The 19362-nt window shown below is 47.4% G+C and overlaps 1 protein-coding gene across 9 annotated transcripts in view; it reads right to left on the reverse strand.

The window, feature by feature from the left end:
* The window catches only part of B4GALNT2 (beta-1,4-N-acetyl-galactosaminyltransferase 2), a 49470-nt gene that overhangs the window by 5349 nt on the left and 24759 nt on the right, over window positions 1-19362 (reverse strand). For 6 of the 9 annotated variants that reach the window (XM_044999273.1, XM_044999274.1, XM_044999276.1 and 3 more), the window contains 8 exons: window positions 17262-17435; window positions 9334-9471; window positions 6809-6915; window positions 5889-5926; window positions 4177-4357; window positions 3485-3571; window positions 2594-2781; window positions 742-882 (listed from right to left, as the gene is read on the reverse strand). In XM_044999273.1, the coding sequence (XP_044855208.1) occupies window positions 742-882; window positions 2594-2781; window positions 3485-3571; window positions 4177-4357; window positions 5889-5926; window positions 6809-6915; window positions 9334-9471; window positions 17262-17435 (1054 nt within the window). The remainder of the gene's footprint in view (window positions 1-741; window positions 883-2593; window positions 2782-3484; window positions 3572-4176; window positions 4358-5888; window positions 5927-6808; window positions 6916-9333; window positions 9472-17261; window positions 17436-19362) is intronic. The other 3 variants (XM_044999281.1, XM_044999282.1, XM_044999279.1) reach the window with 1 other exon arrangement.

The following is a 19362-nucleotide window of genomic DNA, read 5'->3' on the forward strand; positions in this document are numbered from 1 at the left end:
AGTTACGATCTACGGTGAATGGGTGGTGAGGGAAGATTGTGATCCAGATTGGAGCTGTTTTTCCAAAATTGGCCAAGGAGAGTCCTGCTCTTGGCACAAACTGATGCCACTTTTCAAGAGGAGGATTTCTAGTGTTTGAACAAAACCAGGAATCTCATTGCAGAAGTAGTAAACTTAGTGATCAGGAACCAATTGCATCAGGTTCACTGTTTGCCAATACTGTACCCTATTTGTTCACTTTTCTGCCTCCTATGAAGTGGTATTGAAACAAAATGCAGAAAAGAGGCAGATACCCAGAACTAAGTAGTAAATATCCAGGATCAAATGGTTGTGTCCATCTTAAATTGGTGCATTTTTTTGATAAGGTGAAACCAATCTAATGCATGAAGAAAGCCAAGTAACATAGATGAGAAACACACACCATCCTCAAAGGATATTTTGCCAGATAGCACTAACCTCTGGTGTGTTTACAGTCAGTCAATCTAAAAATCCATACAAGATTCTCCCCATCATTTGAAAGCAAGTATTTTATTACAATAATGAAGATTTCTGGCATAATCTGATAAGCAGAAGACTAAAACAGGTCTGCAGAGGAATACATTTTGAGAGCTGGAAGCAATATTCCTTTTCCCTACTGACTAACGGCCCGATTTTCAAAGGCTCAGCACCCATTGTGACACTTGAGCTCTTTCAAAAAGCCCGGACCATTTTCCAAGGGAACAATTTATTTGCATTTCTTACCATATCCAAGTTTGTTCTCTCCAGCACGTCCAATAGCTTCTCAATTTTGGTGTTTTCGGTGAATAAGTAGTCATCGTCGACCCAGAGATAGTACTTGGTTGTGACCTGAGATATTGCAAGATTCCTTCCTGCAAACCAACCCTGGTAAACAGGAATCCCCAAGACACAGAAGGGTAGGGTCAGAACAGCTTTATATATATGCAAACATACACACAAAAAGCTGCTTAGCTCTGTGCAAATCCCTTTTATCCAGAAACTATTCTGAAAAGGAGGGTCATCTGAATTAGTGAATGAGAACAAAACAGGACATCTTTGCAACAAGGAGTGACCTTATAGTAACACGATCACTTGCCCATGTAATAGAAGAACCAGTATATAAGGATACTTAAGCATTGGAAGTATTTACCTAAGGAGGTTGTGGAATCCCCATCTTTGAAGGTTTTTAAGAACAGCTTAGACAAACCCCTGGAAGGTAGGGTCTAGGTACATTTAACCTTGCCTCAGTGCCTGGGGTGGACTAGATGACCTCTTGAGGTCCCTTCCAACCCTACATTTTTACAATTGTAGGATTTTAATTCACTAGATTAGGTGATTTTTCTACAGGAGACTTCAGTCTCCATCCTATAACATCTCTGTATTTGTATAATTCCCAGGGCTCTTCACGTTCCTTATGGAGCCCCAAGATTCCCTCATTGTCTCTCCTCCTCCTACCCCCACATCACAGAAAGCCCACTGCTGGCCAAGGACTGGATGGGACTGCCTCTAAAGCTCGCTAATGAGCATGAAGGAAATCACTTTTGAGCAACATGGAGGCATGCCCTGTCCAATGCTGCCAGCCAAGCGGGGTATGGAGGACAGACAGGAGCCTTAAACATTCAACTTTGATCTTTCATTGCGCAGTACAGGCCAGTGAACCAGTGTAACTATTTTTACAAAGCTTGAATAGTTACACAGCAAGATGCTCCATTCACAAAATGTGCTGGACACCCACCATTCCCATGTATGTCCGTGAACGCTCAAGATGTGGCCAAAATTTTTCTATAGTCAACACCACGTTGACTAAATCCATGAAGATTAATGGGTTGTTAAACCACTAGGATCTCATACACCACTAGGGTAGCTTAAGTTAAATTGCTGTGGTACCGGTGGTAAAGCCCATACACTGACATGGAGAATTCAATCCCCTTTTTCCTAGCTATCCTAGCTAAGCAGCCATGGTGCAAGGTCACAGAACAATACTTGGATACAAATTTGAATTGGTGGCCTACAGGTGAAAGATTCTGTACAACACGAACAATCCCATGAAACATTCCACTCCATTTCTTTGGGGGGATGGAACTGGGCACATAAGTCTTAAGAGTCCTTAGCAGACAGTGTGGTCTAGGGGCACGGGGCTGAGACTGGGCCTCAGGAAACATGGGTTCTATTCCTGGCTCTGCTGAGTCACCTTCCCTTCTCTGTGCTTCCATTTCCCCTCCCACTTTTTGTCTGGATCATCTACTTCAACGGTGAGCTGTTTGGGGCAAGGACTGTCTCTTATTATGTGTCCATAGAGCTCCCAGCACAACAGGGCCCTGGTCTCCGCTGGAGGCTGCATGTACTACCATAATCCAAATGCTAACAAGAGATGGTATTTTCAAGAGTGCCCAAGTGTTTTAGGAACATAAATCCCATTGACTTTCATTAGGATTTGTGCTCTTAAAACTCTTAGGAGCTTTTAAAAAATCCCATCCAATAAGGTGCGTTATTTAGGATGTGGCCTCTCACCAATGAGCAAGCCTGCATGTCACAGAAAGATGGAGGGCGTGGGCCGAGACCTGGCTACATAACCAGTTCTGTGCAAGTGTCAGACCTTTCCAAAGGGCATGATGTAATGCTCAACGTTCTCTTCGATGATCTTCTCCGGGACTTCGCTGTCATCGGCAACGATGATTTTTATGTCAGGATAGTACTGTCGGATGCTCTTGATTAGGAGCTGAAGTTTGTGATAGCGCAAGAAAGTCTTTGTCGTGATAGTCACCAGGGAGCTGATCTTCCTATCTGTAACCGTAAACGGGGAAGTGACAAAGGCTGGTAACATTTTACTGCAATTCTTTGCTTTTACTCACCATTCCTGAAAGATCTTACCTGCAGGAGGAAGGTGGGCATGTAGTTAGTAGAGCGAACTAGATCACAACTGCTGGGTTCTCTTCCTAGCACTACCACAGACCACGGGGACAAGCAACAGCGCTAGGTCAGCAACCGTTGGACTCTGAACAAATCATCCTCTTTGTTCTTAAGTTTCCCTATCTGTAAAAGGGAGGGAGGGATGTGGGGCATCCCATGGATTAGCTAATGTTTGTGAAATGCATTGAGATCCTCAAATGGAAGGCACTACACTAAGCGTTGTCGGAGTCAATCCAAGGTTTTCCTGGAATTAGAACGTTTAAAAAGGTCCGTTCATTCAGGGCTTTTCAGTGGACAAAGCTTTGGAAGAACCTAACTGGCCACTAAATATTAACTATGATGCTGACGTGTTTAGCCCTTGTCAATTACATACGTTTTTTAATGGAGAGGCATCAGGAGACCGGAAAGAGACTTTAGAAGCCCAGCATCAGGCCTAAAAGAGTAACTAACTTCTACCACAGTAAAGTCTGGAGTAAGGATTTACCATCAGCCATTGTCAGCTTGCTGGAGCCACTCTCTGACACCCCCTTAAAAGGGCAAAAGGGTTTCCTAGAGGGAGGCACTCTGGAACACTTACCTGCTCCAGGATCAAACAACTTTGGAAGGCTGGGCTGTCGGATGATCACAGGAAACTGAGCGACATGATCTCTGCTCTCAAAACTCACTTGGAAAACAAGAAAAGCAGAAGAGGAAAGTTGCATCACTCATAAGTCTTCTAGTGTTCTGGAGATCTTTGAGGACGCAGTGGAAACCACCACCTCTCTTGATTGGAAATCCATGTGTTCCCTGGCAATGTTTTAGGCTGGAATAGATAAAAGTGGGCCCCCTGATTTTAATAATGTTAAATGACCTTCCAGCCTCGGTGAAGGAAAATGGACACGTGGGAAGCCTAGAAAGAATGCTGACTCAAAGAACTGGATACATTTTTTTTTTTTTGACAAGTACCGGGAAGTCTCCTGGCTTGGCAGTCTCACTTTACCTAATGTGTAATTTGAAGCCAAAGCCTGAAGCCTTGATTCACTAGGAAGCCAGGCATCGAAGGGGGCTCACCAATCTCTGCCAAAACTTTGAAAGAGCAGCTATGGAAGATGGCAGCATCCTGCATCTATTTCTCTGCTCATGCGGTGTTAAATAATGGGTCTTTCAGAAAGATTCCTGCTGGGAGGTAAAGTTACTTTAGCAGATGCTTGAAAGTGGCCTAGTAACACCAGAGAAACTGATGGCAAACTGCCAAGGATGGGATGAAGAAATCATCCAGTCGATACTCACTCATATCTACTGCAGAGAGCTGGTAGACCACACTGGTGTATGTGACATGCTCAAGGATGAAATTCAGCAGCTCCACATCCGAGGTCAAGATGAGCAGCTCTTTCTTGCCCCGTCCTCTCACAACATCGTCAGACACATCAGCAAGCGTATTGAGGGTTCCCAGAGATGCTCGCAGGATCACCTGCGTTAAGTGCCAGGTGGAAATCTTAGGCATCGTGGTAAAAATCACAAGGCTTCCCCTCTCCTCCCTCCTTAATCTGGGTTGATCACATGGCCATCTCTTTCAGAAGTGTCTTATTTAAAGGAAAAGGAGGGAGATACGACCCCACCACTGTCGCCCCCCGTTTCCGCCTGGTTTCACTAAAAAGAAGACATCCCTGTGGAGGTCAATAAAACAGCCACCTCCTGGCCCCCCAATGTACAAGGTGGTTCTCTGGCTTCAGAAAAAAAGTTTTAAAATAAAATGTTGAACATGCTTTTAAAATGTGAACCGGGTGGGAAGAAAAAAATAGGTCTTGATTGTATAAGGGACTAGCCCATGAAGTGGAATATTAAATCTGCGAGATTGTAAAGGATTTCTTCCTTAGCTAGGCAGAGCAATGTGGTCCACTGAATAGGACACAGGAGACCTAAATTCAATTCCTGGCTCTGGGCAAGTGACTTCCTCTCTCTCTCTGCTCCTCTGTTTTCCTTCCGTGGTGTCTATGAAAGTGTGTTGGGGCAGGGACTGTCTTACTAAGGGCTGGTCTATATTAGTTAGGGGGTGTGGTTTTTTTTTTGCTGACATAGTTACGGTTTCAAGGTACCGTATATCGGTGAAGCTGGAATACCCTATACTGCTAGAAGCACTTTTATAACAGTATAGCTACATCTGCACTAGGGGGAGTTGCTGCTTTCACCATGCCAGCATAGAGCAGCAAAACTTGAAGTGCACATGACAGACTTCTGGTGTTCCTGTGTCAGCCAGGGGCGTGAAAAGCTGGGATCCCTGACCGACAGAGCTATGCCAGCAAAAGCCCCTAGCATAGAAGCAGTTATACCATAGCATGCCCGACTTTGCCATACAGCTTGTTTTGCTCAGACGTATGAGATAAGTTAAATCAGTAACATCACAGCTTTGCTGGCATAGCTATGTCTGCACTATGACCAACTTGCCAGTATGCCTTACCATTAGACCAGCCCTTTGTATTTGTATAAGGCCTGGCATAGTGGGGCCCTGATCTTCGTAATATCTCTAAGGATTTGTCTATGTCTACACTGCAGCTGAGAAGAAGCCTCCTAGCCCAGGTTGACGGACTCATGTTAGCTTCCCTCGAGCTAGTGCACTAAAGGAGGCAGTGTGGCATGTTGTGGCACAGGTGGCAGCTCAGGTAGGCTTCCTGAGTCCAAGCCTGCCTGCCCCCCCACCCACTCAGGTCAGCGCTCAGCTGGCTAGCCTGAGCCACCATCTTTCCTGCAATGTCCACACTGCTACTTTTAGCACCCTAACTCCAGTAAAGCTAGTCTCTATATGGGATGGGAGTGTAGACATACCCTAATGCTACTATACTCCTACAAGGCTGGGAAATCAAGCCCACCTTGGTAATAGAAGGAAAACCTCATGAGAAATGTAAAACTAATGCCCCTTTCATCCAGAGAGATCTCAAAGCATCTTACACACTTGCCAAGGTAACCCTGGACTACAAACTTCCCTGCAACATCGTGAAAGATACCTGGTATTTTTCTTCAGTCACTCCATGCAAACCAAGCCCTTGAAGAACAAAGGGAAACATACGTAAGGAACAGTAAGTAACAAGTCTAAAGCTAATGTTTTGACTCGAGCGATTATTGTTCCTTTGTTAAGGAAGATTAGACTTGTTAGACTCCAGTCAGCCCACCTGAAATGGGATCACAGAGCTGGATACAAATAGAACATCAGCTCTTCTCTATGCATTTTTCCACTTCAATTTTATCCTGGAAGAAATCTACAATGTCAGCAGTATTTTTGCATTGGGGCAACTCTAAAGATTTAGGGCTAGATCTTCAGCAAGCGTAAGCCAGGGAAGTCAATGGAGCAACACTGATTTACACCAGCTAGAGAGCCAGCCTTTAGGTTTCCACCACTCCCTGCACCTTATAAAAGCCAAAGATCAATAATTTTGCAAGATTCCAACATCTAAAGCAAATTAAAATCAGTGGGGAGATGAATTTAAAACCAACTACCACAGAGCTCTTCAGGAAAGCATTTTGCATTCAGATGGAAGAGCTGATCTGTGCTCTGACGACAAATGAGTCAAGAGATTTATTCTGAAATGCAGATGGGATCTTCACTGTTTCAGCCTTTTCATAATTGTTTTTAAAAATACTTTGTATACAAAGTGACATGTGGTTATTATTCGAAGAACCCATCCCAGACATTTTGTGCACTATACTGGAAGGAAATCAGATCTCTGGGTGTCAGGGAATGGATTTTGAATTCAGCAGTTTTGTATGAAGGGTTTGGGTCTTCATTGCACCTGTATTGGACTTGGCTTACTCTGAAGAACAAAGCCCCTCTATTTCATATAGAGTGCATGTACAAGAGACAAGGTCTTAGATTCCACTGGAAGTTGAGCCCATGAGCAGGCTATGAAAAGGCACAGAACAAGTATACCTGGAATCATAATCGTGTGTAGCGGCATCACCTCTACTCCTTGAATAGGATAGCTTAATGGCACGTTTGGTTTGGCTATTACTATGTCTTGAGTCATCGAGGGGTATCTGGAACAAATGCGAGTAGAACAGGGTCAGCGTTGGGAGGATAAGGGATTGTGAAAATTGTGTTATTCATTCAAACTTTGTTTTAGTGTTCCTTCTTTCTACCAACATCCCCTATTTGTCTGTTGGCTGTTTGCGGCTGGCATTGCAAAAGAAACCGTCTCCCACTGGGGCACCAAATGAAGCAACCAGAGTTTCAGGATACATGGAGTGTACAACTTGGGTGCTGAGCACTTGTGAAAACTCTCTTGTATTTCAGTGGCTAAGCGGCAGCAGAATTGTTTGGAAAAACCTGACCCGTAGATTACAACAGGGGTAGGCAACCTGCGGCATGCAAGCTGATTTTCAGTGGTACTCACACTGCCCGGGTCCTGGCCACCGGTCTGGGGGGGTGGGGTATCTTCTTTTTAATTTAATATGAAGTTTCTTTAACATTTTAAAAACCTTATTTACTTTATATACACAACAATATAGTTTAGTTATTTTTTATAGACTTATAGAAAGATCTTCTAAAAATGTTAAAATGTATTCCTGGCACGCGAAACCTTAAATTTAGAGAGTGAATAAATGAAGACTCGGCACACCACTTTGGAAAGGTTGCCAACCCCTGGATTACAAGGTCTCTGAGCCGGGACTGTCTTCTTTGTACACAACAGGGTCCTGATCCTTCATTGGGGTTCTTAGGTGCTACTAGGTCTACACTTATGGTGGCATGTAGAGGTCAGACACTGTATGCCCAAGAAGCATAGGTATAAATAGCCGTGTAGACGGTGAGGCACTGCCTCAGCAAGTAGAGAAACGCCAGAACTCTAAGCTATACACCCTACACACCCACACAGTAATTCTTACAGCTGAATAGCTATTTTTAAGAGTGCAGTGTCGTGACATCTCCCCGTTCCAAAGCCTTTCACTGCCGTGTGTAGCTACACACTGCAGAACAGATTCAGTCCATTTTTCACTGCAGCTACATGTACCCTATCTGCCACCACCAGCGTAGACAAGACCCAAGAGGCATAAATACATAGAAATCAGAGAAAGATGTACTCACCCGCACAAAGAGAGGGAGATAGGGTAGGCAGGGGCGGCTCCAGACCCCAGCATGCCAAGCGCGTGCTTGGGGTGGCATGCCGCGGGGGGCGCTCTGCAGCATGCCTGTGAAGGGTCCACTGGTCCCGCGGCCTCGGTGGACCTGAGGGAGGTCCACCGGAGCCGCGGGACCGGCGACCAGCAGAGCACCCCCGCGGCATGACGCCGTGCTTGGGGTGGCGAAATGTCTAGAACTGCCCCTGAGGGTAAGTGGTGGTTTAGGATGGTGTAATGGTCCTCACTTAGGGTCAGGTTGGGGAGCATGGCCTAGTGGCCATGGCCGCAACCCCTGACTGCCAAGGGGGTTGTGGGGAGAGGAGCCTGGGCCCTCCCACTCCACCGGGCTTAGACCAATGGTCTGACAACCAAGGCTGCTTAAGGCTGTCCTCCCTGGGCCTCTTCCTCTCGTCCCTGTCGGTCCCCTCGACCCAGCCCTGTTACTCCAAGGCTTTCCCCTGTTGGGAAAGTCCAAACCAAAATAAGTAAGAGGAAGTTACCATGTCCAGGGTCCACAGGCAGGGGAGAGAGGCATATTTCCCTCTCTGGTTGTCTCTGGGAGTGCGTCCTACCTTCTCTCAGGGAGGGCCCCTTTGGGCAGCTGCGTCAGACCTTTAGGCTTCCCTCTGCTCTATACTGCTGGAGCTATGGGCTGCTTAGCTCCAGCTCTCTGCCACCCAAAGGAGCTAATTCCCTGTGTCTTTTAAATTCCTTCAGCAGATGTCGCGTTTGCTGCAGGTGTGGCAGGGCAGGGCTGGCTAAAGCCAAAATAATCCCTTAACCCCTTGTTGTCCACTGTGGGATTTGTACACCCCTTCACCGATGGTAATAACTGAAAAGATCATTTCTGCTTTCCGCCACAGCTGTTCCTTCTCTCTCAATACAATCCAACCCCAAGACTTCAGTTGATGAGATTTTTCCACGTGAATTTAGTGGAAGGGAAAGATGCAGGCTTGGCAGGTCAAGAGATAGGAGGGTCCCTAGACACAGGCTGGGTACAGCACAGGCAATGACACTGCAAACTTCCTCACTGACTAACTTCTAGCGTTTCTCTGTCATGACATGAGCCAATCACCTTTGAGTCAGAGGAGTTCTGTCTCCAGGACCCACAGCAAAATATGGTTGCCCATGGCCCACTATGTGAATGGAACAGGCCACCACTTTATACACAGTGGCTGAGATTTTCTTTCCCCCAAAGCTACTTAAGGGTTTGAAAAATCTCAGCCAGTAGCCATTGGCTATCAAACGTACTGCCTTGGGCTGGATTTGAATAGCAACCTAGACGTGATAGGCGAATAAGTATTTTCAGTACATTCCGCAGAGAAGGAGCCAATTTACCTTTTCTGATAGTGCTCAAACTCCTTCTGTCGCCTCTCTTTAACTGAGGCAAGGTCTTTCTTATCGATATAATCTTCCATCTCGTAGACATGCACATGGTCGACTTTGGCACATTCGCACTGATTCTTTGGAGCTAGCCTGAATAGAAAGAAAAAACCAGAAGGCTCAGCTCCTGCAAGGACACTGGGAGAATCTGCTGTTTTGTGACCTTCTTAAAATAATATGCATATGGCCAAGCTTGGTGGGTTAATCCCGTATCTATATATTAGTGATATGTCCATGGTTGATGAGTTAGGCCCATGAAACCCATGCTTCAAATGCACACTGGCAATGTTCTGATCTCAGCTGGACGCTACCTTCCCAGCACTGAGGGATGTTCAGCTCTGGCAGGGAACATCGTGACTTAGCCAGAGCTAAGACGCAAACAGAATCCCCTCCTGCCTTGGCAGGCGAATGTCGCTTCCTTTGTAAGAAAGTTGGGTTGGACTGTAGGACATTTGGGCCAGATTCTCAGCCGGTGTAACTGCGCAGAGCCACTGACACCAGCTGAGAAACTGGTCCTTTATTACATATAGAGCCCAGGAAAGCTGTAGCTCAAGGTAAGGGCCCATAGCAGGATGCTGGTACAAAAGTACCTAATTAGCCCCTGCCCAGTCCAGGGGAAACAGATTGGGGCTGATGGAAAAAGCCTGATGCCGGCCTGAGGATTGGCACCACCTGCTGGCCTGACAAGCCAAGAGCTTTAAAGGCTGGGAGGGAGACAGGAGGTCGGGGGCAGCCAGGGAGAAGTCCAGTCAGTCCATTGGAGGGGAGCTGGAGGCCTCCTAGCTAAAGGCTGACTCTGCCTGTAAGGGAGGTAACCAAACCTATAAAGCTGTATATAGATGGACACTGGTGGTGGAACAAACGATAAGTAAATGAAGACCCGGGTGTTGCACAACCCTGAAGCCTCTCCGAGCCTTATTGGGGAGGGCAAGAGGGCCCCAGGAAGGGGGGGGGGTCATTACAGGGCCATAAAACTACAAACAAAACACACCCCGCCCACTCCATCATTCTGAATACCAGAGCCAACTTTTGGGATAGAGAACAGTGGCCATGCCCCACCTCTCCTTCCCAGTTTGGAAAGGAGAACCCTATAAAATACTGAACTGGGAGTCAGGAGATCCAGGTTCTATTCCTAGATCTGCCACAGACTCTCTGTAATCTGAGAAAAGTCACCTAATCTCTCTCACTGGATGCCTCCTCCCCATGCAGAAGGGAGCAATGTTGCAAGATTCCACTCCCTGGTGGAGAAGAGAGTTTCTGGTAATGACCGACTGGGGCCATCTTCCCAGCACTTAGGAGAGGTGACCACCGCCCTCCTATCCAGCATGCAGAAGGGATAGGGACAGAACACAAAGAGAAGGGAAGCTCCAAACCCACTTAAAATGCAGACCGGAAAGTGAAAGAGCCCCCTCTTTCATCCCAGAAACTGGGTCAAGTCAAATTCAACCCTCTCTCTCTCTAACCGCCACCAGCCCAAACAGCAAAACAAGCAACCACATGGGTATGTGCCTCAGGGATTATGGGAAAAACTGGACATAATCTGTAATACGCTTGATGGAGATTGAGAGACACCCGGCTTCATTGTCTCCTTGCAAGAACGGGTGTCGAGGAACAATAAATCCCAGCAAGTCGTTAGCAATAAAGCCCCAGCAAGTCGCCCAGCTGCCTCTTTTCCACTGTCAGAGGTGAACAGAGACAATAGGGGAACTACATGCACTTGGGTTTGCATGGAGGGGCTGGTGTCTTCCTCTTTCAGGGATTAGATCTATTTGCAGGTCCCTTGGCTGGCAGACTTGATAGCCCTTAGGGAGCTCTCGGAGTCCACTGAGAAGTTGCAAGACCAGCTTTGTTGGTTAGAGGTGAGCAAGTTGACCCTCAGCAATAAATACCTGATCTACAGCTGACTCCACAGCCTATTTCTTCTTCCCCCCTCCCCCTCCCCGATATTGTAACCTGTCTCCCATTCCACTCCCTTCGCCACCCAGAACCCTCCTGCTACATCACATTCCCTCCTGCACCAACCCCAAGCAAGCCATTAATCACTCTTGTGGGTGTGGAAGCTCTTTGTAACAGGAATTTAGAGAAACAAAGTGGGTGAGGTAATAGCTTTCACCAGATGAAAGATTCCTCAACAGAAGTTGGTCCAGTAAAATATATTACACCTCATCAACCTTGTCTCACTAATATCCTGAAACCAACACCCCTACACTGACTCTGCACACTAGAAAGGTATTTGACAACAACGATGTAGTGGCAAGTTCGAACGTGCAGGTACATTACACCTAACCATCAGCATAAATGAAAGCCAAGCCACCGCACTGAGGTCCAGTAGCAGAATTCTGGTGGGAAGCCACCAAGGTTAAAATACAAGTCCAATGCTTAAGACAAATTAAGCCTCAGTTTGGGGGTTGGGGAGAAGTGCCATGGTATTTTTGTAAGAAAGAAGGGGTTTGCCCAGACTATCCTTGGGCAAAAAAAACCTCTCTCCTCCCCTTACTGGTGTAGTGTGCTGTTGCCTTCCACCCCAGAAGTGGCTGCATTTCACTACTGCTGCATTCATAGGCTCTAGAGTGCTTTTCAAGCTCTATGAAATGATAGAGATGGGTGTTGCATAAACCTATTTCTTCTGCTCCTCTAAGTCTGCTTCTTGTATCTTGCTGTTCATGGACTATGTCTCCCATTCCTGCTCCGCTGCCTTCTTTGCTAGCCAACTCATTTCACTCTGTCCCTCATATGGTCCCTCTCTCCTTCCTAAATTTACACTTCCCTTGTGCGTGTCTCCCCTCCACCTTTGTAGGTGTGTTCTTTTTGCTGACAGCACAGAAGCCAGAGGGATGGGCACACACACATTTCAATCTCTGTACCACTTTCTCAGTCTGTGCTGTGCAGTGCAGCTTGGTACAAATAGTTGATGGTTGTGCTCAGACATTCTATAGGCCTGGCACCCCTCTTGCTGTATTTGGGTAATGCAATTACCTGGCAATTCTGCTGAGTATCGCTGATTGTATCGCTTGACTTTCATGGGGCACAGTCAGTGCTTTGCAGCACAATAGCTGAGAGAGTAAGAAGGCAGGAATCGAACTGGGCGGGTACACGGTTATTCAGCAAATTGGTACTTTTATTGGGTGGGGCTATCCTGTGCTCCGGAGTTGGAGCTTTTGTTTTAAAAGAATAAGAAAAAAAAAAGTGTCACCATTACAAAGGTAAACTGTTAATGGTGGAGGAGCATAGAGTCACGTGGCGTGGTCTCCTGCATCTGCAGCCAGCCCGAGAGAATAGTTCTGAGAGAATTGCCCCTACAAGGTCAGCCCAACTGAAAGTAGAAGCCTAATAATTGCAAGTTTAGTGTCAGCATCAGTAACTCAGTCACGGCAAAGAAGGGCAGGCAAGACAGGAAAACAAGGCGCATCCGAGCAGGCTTTTAGCCTTGTTTTGGCATCTCACCTAGGGGGAGCTTGGCAGGTGGGCAGAGCTCGGCTTGTGAGTACACTAGTAAGCCCATCCCACCCCATTAGTCCCCAGGCAGGAGAGAAATTGGAGCTGCTGTCCATTGCACACTTCTACCTGATAAAGTACATGTGAGGTTTCTTCGGTGTCACTCTACTGAGGCCAGATTTTTTCAAGAGATCTCAGCACCCATTTAGGTCCCCATGGAAGTGGTCAGACTTTCCAGAGCGCTCAGTGCAGAGTTAGGCACGTTGGGCATTGATCTTTTTGGAAAATCTGGACCTTAGCATGTAAGGTGCTGGAGGGCGAGATCTTCCAAAAGCAGGTAGAGGCCAAGCAGCAGTAGGGTGGCTTCTCCAACCCACCCCGCCTCAGCCCTGACTGGAAGGGTCAATAGGAATGACAGGGAGATTGAGAAGACTCTATGGCTCAGAATTCTTACGCCAACTAATGCCAGTTGTAGCAGGGAGGTTGTCTTCAACAGACATATAAAAGAGTTCCTGAGAACCAGACTCAGACCTACTGTCTCATCTCACCCAGGCCATTGAAAAGAATTCACATGGAAAGTATTTTCACTTGATACCAGCCCGGCATGGGTTCAGTCCAGAGACCTCAAGGTGAAGGACTCCACATTTCCAGCCACCAATCCCCCAAGCCCTCTCACTTTTTACTGGCCGTAAGAGCGAACAAGGCAGTGACTCAAGGCGGGTTTTGAGCTGTCACATGGGGGCTGCATCTTGCCAGAGCCCACAGCTCTCCTGCAGCCTCTTGCCACTCCTGGCTCACCACAAGCATTTTAACAGGAAGTACCAAGCAGTAACAACAACAATACAAGTGTGTGTGTGTGTGTGTGCGCGCGCATGCACGCACATGTGAGAGAGAGACAGCCAGTGAGTGAGAGAGAGACAGTGTGTGTGTGTGAGACTGTGTGACTGAGTGTGTGTGTGTGTTGGGGCATATGAGACTGTCTCTCACACACACACAGTCTGTATTGGGGGACTGTGACTCATGAGAGGCAGAGTGTATGTGGGTGTGAGAGATATTGTGTGTGTGTGTGTGTGTGTTAGGGAAGTGAGAGAGACAGTGAGCGCACTATCACTTTAAGTCCCGCCCATCCCACCATTCAGCCTGGCTCCCCCCGCTGACTCATGTGGAAGTTTGCTCCTCTTGTCCTGGCCCCAGCCCGGCCCCGTCGGAGACCATGCCACGCAGGCAGGCAGGCAGGGACTCTGCTCCAGGCAGCGACTCTGCTCCAGGCATCAGTGGGCCAGGCCGCCGCGCCGCCAGTGACCATCCACGCCACTCTGGGCTCCCCGGGGCTGGGGCAGCAGAGCCAGCTGAGGAGTGAGTGAGGGAGAGTGTGGGGCTGGGGACAGGAAGAAGCCCGCCGGCCTGGTGCGGAGGAGGGGCTGGAGAAGAGAGGATTCCAGCCGCGGCCAGTGAGGGGAATGGTGCCCCACATTTTTGGGTGCCCTATGCAGCTAAATATGCTGCGTATGACTAAGGATGGCCCTGCCTTCAGTCCTGGGTGGTGGGGCTCAGGTTACACCCACCCTCCCGCCCGGGGCAGGGTGGCTCGGGTGGGCTCAGACTTCAGTCCCCGCCTCCTGCCGTTGTGTAGTAATTTTTGTTGTCAGAAGAGGGTCGCAGTGCAATGAAGTTTGAGAACCCCTGTACAGGGGCGGCTCCAGGCACCAGCACACCAAGCGTGTGCCTGGGGCGGCAAGCTGTGGGGGGCAGCCTGCCGGTTGCTGTGAGGGTGGCCGTCAGGATGCCTTTGGTGGCATGCCTGCGGGAGGTCTGCTGGTCCCACGGCTTCGGCGGCAATTCAGTGGCGGGTACGCCGAAGGCGCGGGACCAGTGGAGCTCCCACAGGCATGCCACAGAAAACCGCCTGACTGCCATGCTTGGGGTGGAAAAATACATAGAGCTGCCCCTGACGAAGAGATTTCTGGGAGGAAGCTGTAGCTCGGTTTTCAAATTGCTTGTGAAATAAAAGGCCAGCACTTAAGGCTCATTTTCAGGAATGAAGCGAGAGTTTAAGGCCAGACAAGATCATCTACCCTGACCTATGTATGCTATGTAGGTATGCATGCATGACCTATTTACAAGGCACTAAACACCACTCAGCCACCCCCTCCTCAACAACCAGAATTAGACCAAAGTATCACAGCCCTCAGGAAGCTAAACTAGTGTGCGCCACAGGCAGAGAACAGGAAAGACCAAAGTGAATGGGAGGGATCAATTTGTCTCCTGTTATCATTTATTCTTCATTTCTCTTGGGCCCATTAGGTGTTGTGTGAAAACTAAAGATGCAGCTGAGCCACATGGGAGAGAGAGAGAGCGCACGCGCAGCTGCTATTTTGCAAGACAACAACAGGGAAGAGGAAAGAAAGTTAATTTGAATCCCATTTCTACCTAGTTATTATTGCATCAATCATGAAGGATCTACTTAAAATAATGGAGAAATCTCACATTTTTTGCAGGTTGATCACGGCATAAATAGCAAAACTTCATGGATGCGTTAGCAAATTTGCAAGCAGCGAAGGAAAAAAAAAAAAAGCCATGATCGGTGGCATTTAGGTGGCAGCTCAACCGCGCTGCTTCATTTCTCGGCAGCAATTTGGCGGCGGGTCCTTTGCTCCAAGAGGGACTGAGGGACCCGCTGCCGAATTGCTGCTGAAGACCCGGATGTGCCGCCCCTTCCCATTGGCCGCCCCAAGCACCTGCTTCATTCGCTGGTGCCTGGAGCCGGCCCTGCATGAAGTTTACTATTTACGCCATGACCCACCAACAAAAAGTGTGCAATTTTCTGCCGCGTTTCTCAAATTGGGTTTCTCAAAACCAAAAGGGGGTAGTCTATTGGTGGGGGGGCGGGGAAGTCACAGTATTGCCACCCCTACTTCTGCGCTGCTGCTGGCAACAGCGCTGCCTTCAGAGCTAGATGCCCAGCCAGTAACCGCTGCTCTCCACCAGATTTCACGGTCTGTGACACGATTTTCACAGCTGTTAATTTGGTAGACCCCCTAATTACCATGAACAATGACCATGAGGAAAGCAGCACTTAGGCACTGCTTCTTCAGTTACTGAGCCAGCAAAACTCTGATGCATCATTATTTTCCTCTCCTAACGGTTTATAGCATACTTCCTTTTTGTTCAAAAGAGACACTCTTCTGAACCACCATAAACATTTAGGCATCAAAGCTACAAAAGCTCCTAAAGGTACATCTGCACTGCAAAAGAAGACCTGTGGCTAGGGTGACCAGACAGCAAGTGTGAAAAATCGTGTGTGTGAGAGAGAGAGAGAGAGAATAAGCGCCTATGTAAGAAAAAGCCCCAAATATCAGGACTGTCCCTATAAAATAGAGACATCTGGTCACTCTACCCGTGGCCACGAATCCCGGAGCCCAGGCTGACAGATTTGGGCTAACGCTACAGGGCTAAAAATAACAATGCAGACATGCCTGCTCAGGCTGGAGCTTGGGCTCTGAGACCCACCCTCACTGGAATTCAGAGCCCAGTGGAAATGCCTCTACAGCTATTTTTAGCCCCATAGTGCCAGCCTGAATCTGTAGACCTGGGCTGTGAGACTTGCTCCTGCTGGGTCTGGGGTTTGTTTGTTTTTTGCCGTGTAGATCAGGGGTCCCCAACCTTTTTGGGTCCAGGGACCGGTTTCGTTTGCCGGACCCTCCGCAGGCGTGCCTGCGGAAGCTCCAGCTGAGCCCCGGGAGCAGCGGACCTCCCGCAGGCACGACTGCGGAGGGAGCGCTCGTCCCGCGGCTCAGCTGGACCTCCCGCAGGCATGCCTGCAGAAGCTCCACTGGGTCGGTTCGCGGCCCGGTTTCTAAGAGGCCGCGGACCGGGGGTTGGGGACCCCTGGTGTAGATGTACCATGAGTGGCTTAAGTCTCATTAAAAGTCAATGGGATTTAAGCACTTTTTAAGGTTTCCCCCCCCCCCCCATTACAGTTCTAATTGCTGTGATTGACTAGACAGAGCCAAAGGAATAATTGATTCAGTTAAATTGTTCCTTGTATCCCTCCTCCCCGGCCCTGTGAACAAACTTTGCAATTTTCTCAAGTCTGTTAGTCAACTTTATTTGCAGAATTAATTTTTGCAAATAAGTTTTGTCTGTAGCTTGTTCATAACCAATTTATAACAAGCATCTAACAACCCAGATGCTTCAATTAGTCTCAAAGATCCTGTGATTTTTATCCCTGGATCAGATGAAATAGGCAACTAGTGCAAATCATCATAATCCCAAACCTGAAATTAACTTTCTGCAATATGGGCATTAACAGCTGGAGCAAGTTTAACAATCCAAACAAACATTAGCAAACCTTTTCCTTTGGCAGTATTTGCAAAAAAATAAAATAAAATAAAAAAATCTAGCTACAAAGAACAATTGAAGCTGTTCATATCAGCAAGGGAACTTACCAAATTCCACTGTAGATAAACAAGGACTTGTATTTTTCTGGTGATAGAAGTTTCAGGTCAGACCGAGCCTCTGAAATCTCTTCCTTGATCTGACTTTCAGCTGGCCTCTGCCAGCGCATGGAGGCCAAAAACACAACGATTGTACACGAGAGCAGGATAAGGAAGTATTTCATACTGCATTAAATGGACGAAAAGACGACTTCAGTAAGCAATGAGGCAGCATTTAGAAGCTTTTAGCTCTGTGACTGCATTTCTAAACTCTGCATTTCAGCTTGGGTTTTTCCTCCCTTCCACCCACATCCTGCAGATCTGAATCTCTTCTTCATGTTCAGAAGAGTTTTTCTACCAAACAAAATAAAAATGCCTCATGCCTTGATTATACTTAGGAAAGACTGACTACCCATGTTGGGAGGCTGCTTATACCAATTATAGGACAGTGGTTCAGACGCGCACACTTTAGAATGCCACAAAGCAACCAGAATGCACATCCCTCCCCCGTGCCCTGTTTTGTGGGTAGATCTGGTGCAACAGATTACTTTTTTCCCCAAAAGCTACAACTATACACACACCTCCCCTTCATGATTTTCAGCATTTTTTCCCCTCCTTACTGAAGTTTCTGTCAGCAGAGGCTGCTCGGTGCATAAGATCGTCTTCAGGGAAACTCATGAAAAACTGCCGGGCTACACTGCCTCATGGAAAATAGGGCTGCAACTCCCTACCACCACCAGCCTTTCACCCACTCAAGCACTCTCCTCCGGGCTATGCCAGCCCTGTCCTCACCTTGCAGGTTAACAAGGTGTGTACTCTGATCTTCGAGTCCCTTTGAAGCATTTCCCTGTGATATCCAGCCCCTAACACAAGCTACTCACAGAAATCCTGGATCCTCTGCCTCCATGGAAGCAGTGTGCCCCAGTTAACTAGTTTTCCCTTAAACCACAGCTACTGAAAACTACACAGCACTTGTGAGCACTTCTAACAAAACCAGGTGGATGGTTTTATTTAAGAAAGAAGAATTAAGTGCCTTGCAGGTGTGGACGGTTACTAATTGCAGCGCTGGAAAGCCTCTACCAGCGCTGCAACTTGCAAGTGTAGCCAAGCCCTTAGTCACAGTTTGCACTGCAACCCCTAAGTGTGTGTTTGCCTATGGCCCAATGGTGGGTTAATCTGGCCCTTCACACTTTTGTCTTACTAGGGAGGCATTCAGAAACCATGTGCAATAGTATTTTCCTTGTGCACTCAAGGAACCAGTTAAAATGCACTCAATGTCCTCAAATCTTTCCTGGCAGGTAGCAATGCAAACATCATCTGCACAAATGAATCTTCACACATCAGGGAGTTCTGGTTGGTCATTTGTGTATACAATAAGCAGCAAAGCACTGAATGTGGGGGCAGGCCATTCTATTGAGCACACCATCAACTTTTCTGACCATCCACCTCGACAAAGAAACATTGATTCTCAAGCAGAGGGGACCTGGACCATCTTGCTATTTCTCAAAATTTTTGCAAGTTTCAGCAGACATACGATAGTGTCAAAAAATAAATAAAAAATTTACAGCTTGGGAACAGCATGAACATCCTGGGGAGAAACACCCTTCAACTATTAGCACTGTCCTACCCATTATCCTCTGCTCACATAACTTGCAAGTTGAACAAAGGATATTGGGCAATAACGCCTTGCAGTTAGGGTCTTCATATGGTTTGAGTAGTGCAACCTGGGTTATCTGCATAGTCTTGTCGGGGACTCGAACCCCAACAGCGAAGTTCGTTGTCTGACCGCAGAGAGACAGGCAACACCAGCAAGGTCCGATCAAAAGTTCTTTATTGACAAGTGCACGTATCAGTAAAGAACAGCTCGTATCCGAAAAGAACCAGCCCCCCCTTTACAGCTTAGTATAGCTTATATAGACAGTTTTATTACGTTATAAATCATTTACTTAAGCAATCCACCCCCTTTGTCTAACAACTAGAAATTAGACACCTTTTAATATATACGCATGCCTAATCTCTACAGCATTATATTATTATCATCTCAACAAGCGCCAAAGGTTAGGAATGTGAGGGAGTTAAAAACACACCGAACACTAAACCAGGGAGTTAGTCA

Source organism: Mauremys mutica, chromosome 25 (genome assembly GCF_020497125.1).
Source record: "Mauremys mutica isolate MM-2020 ecotype Southern chromosome 25, ASM2049712v1, whole genome shotgun sequence".
NCBI classification, from domain to species: Eukaryota; Metazoa; Chordata; order Testudines; family Geoemydidae; genus Mauremys; species Mauremys mutica.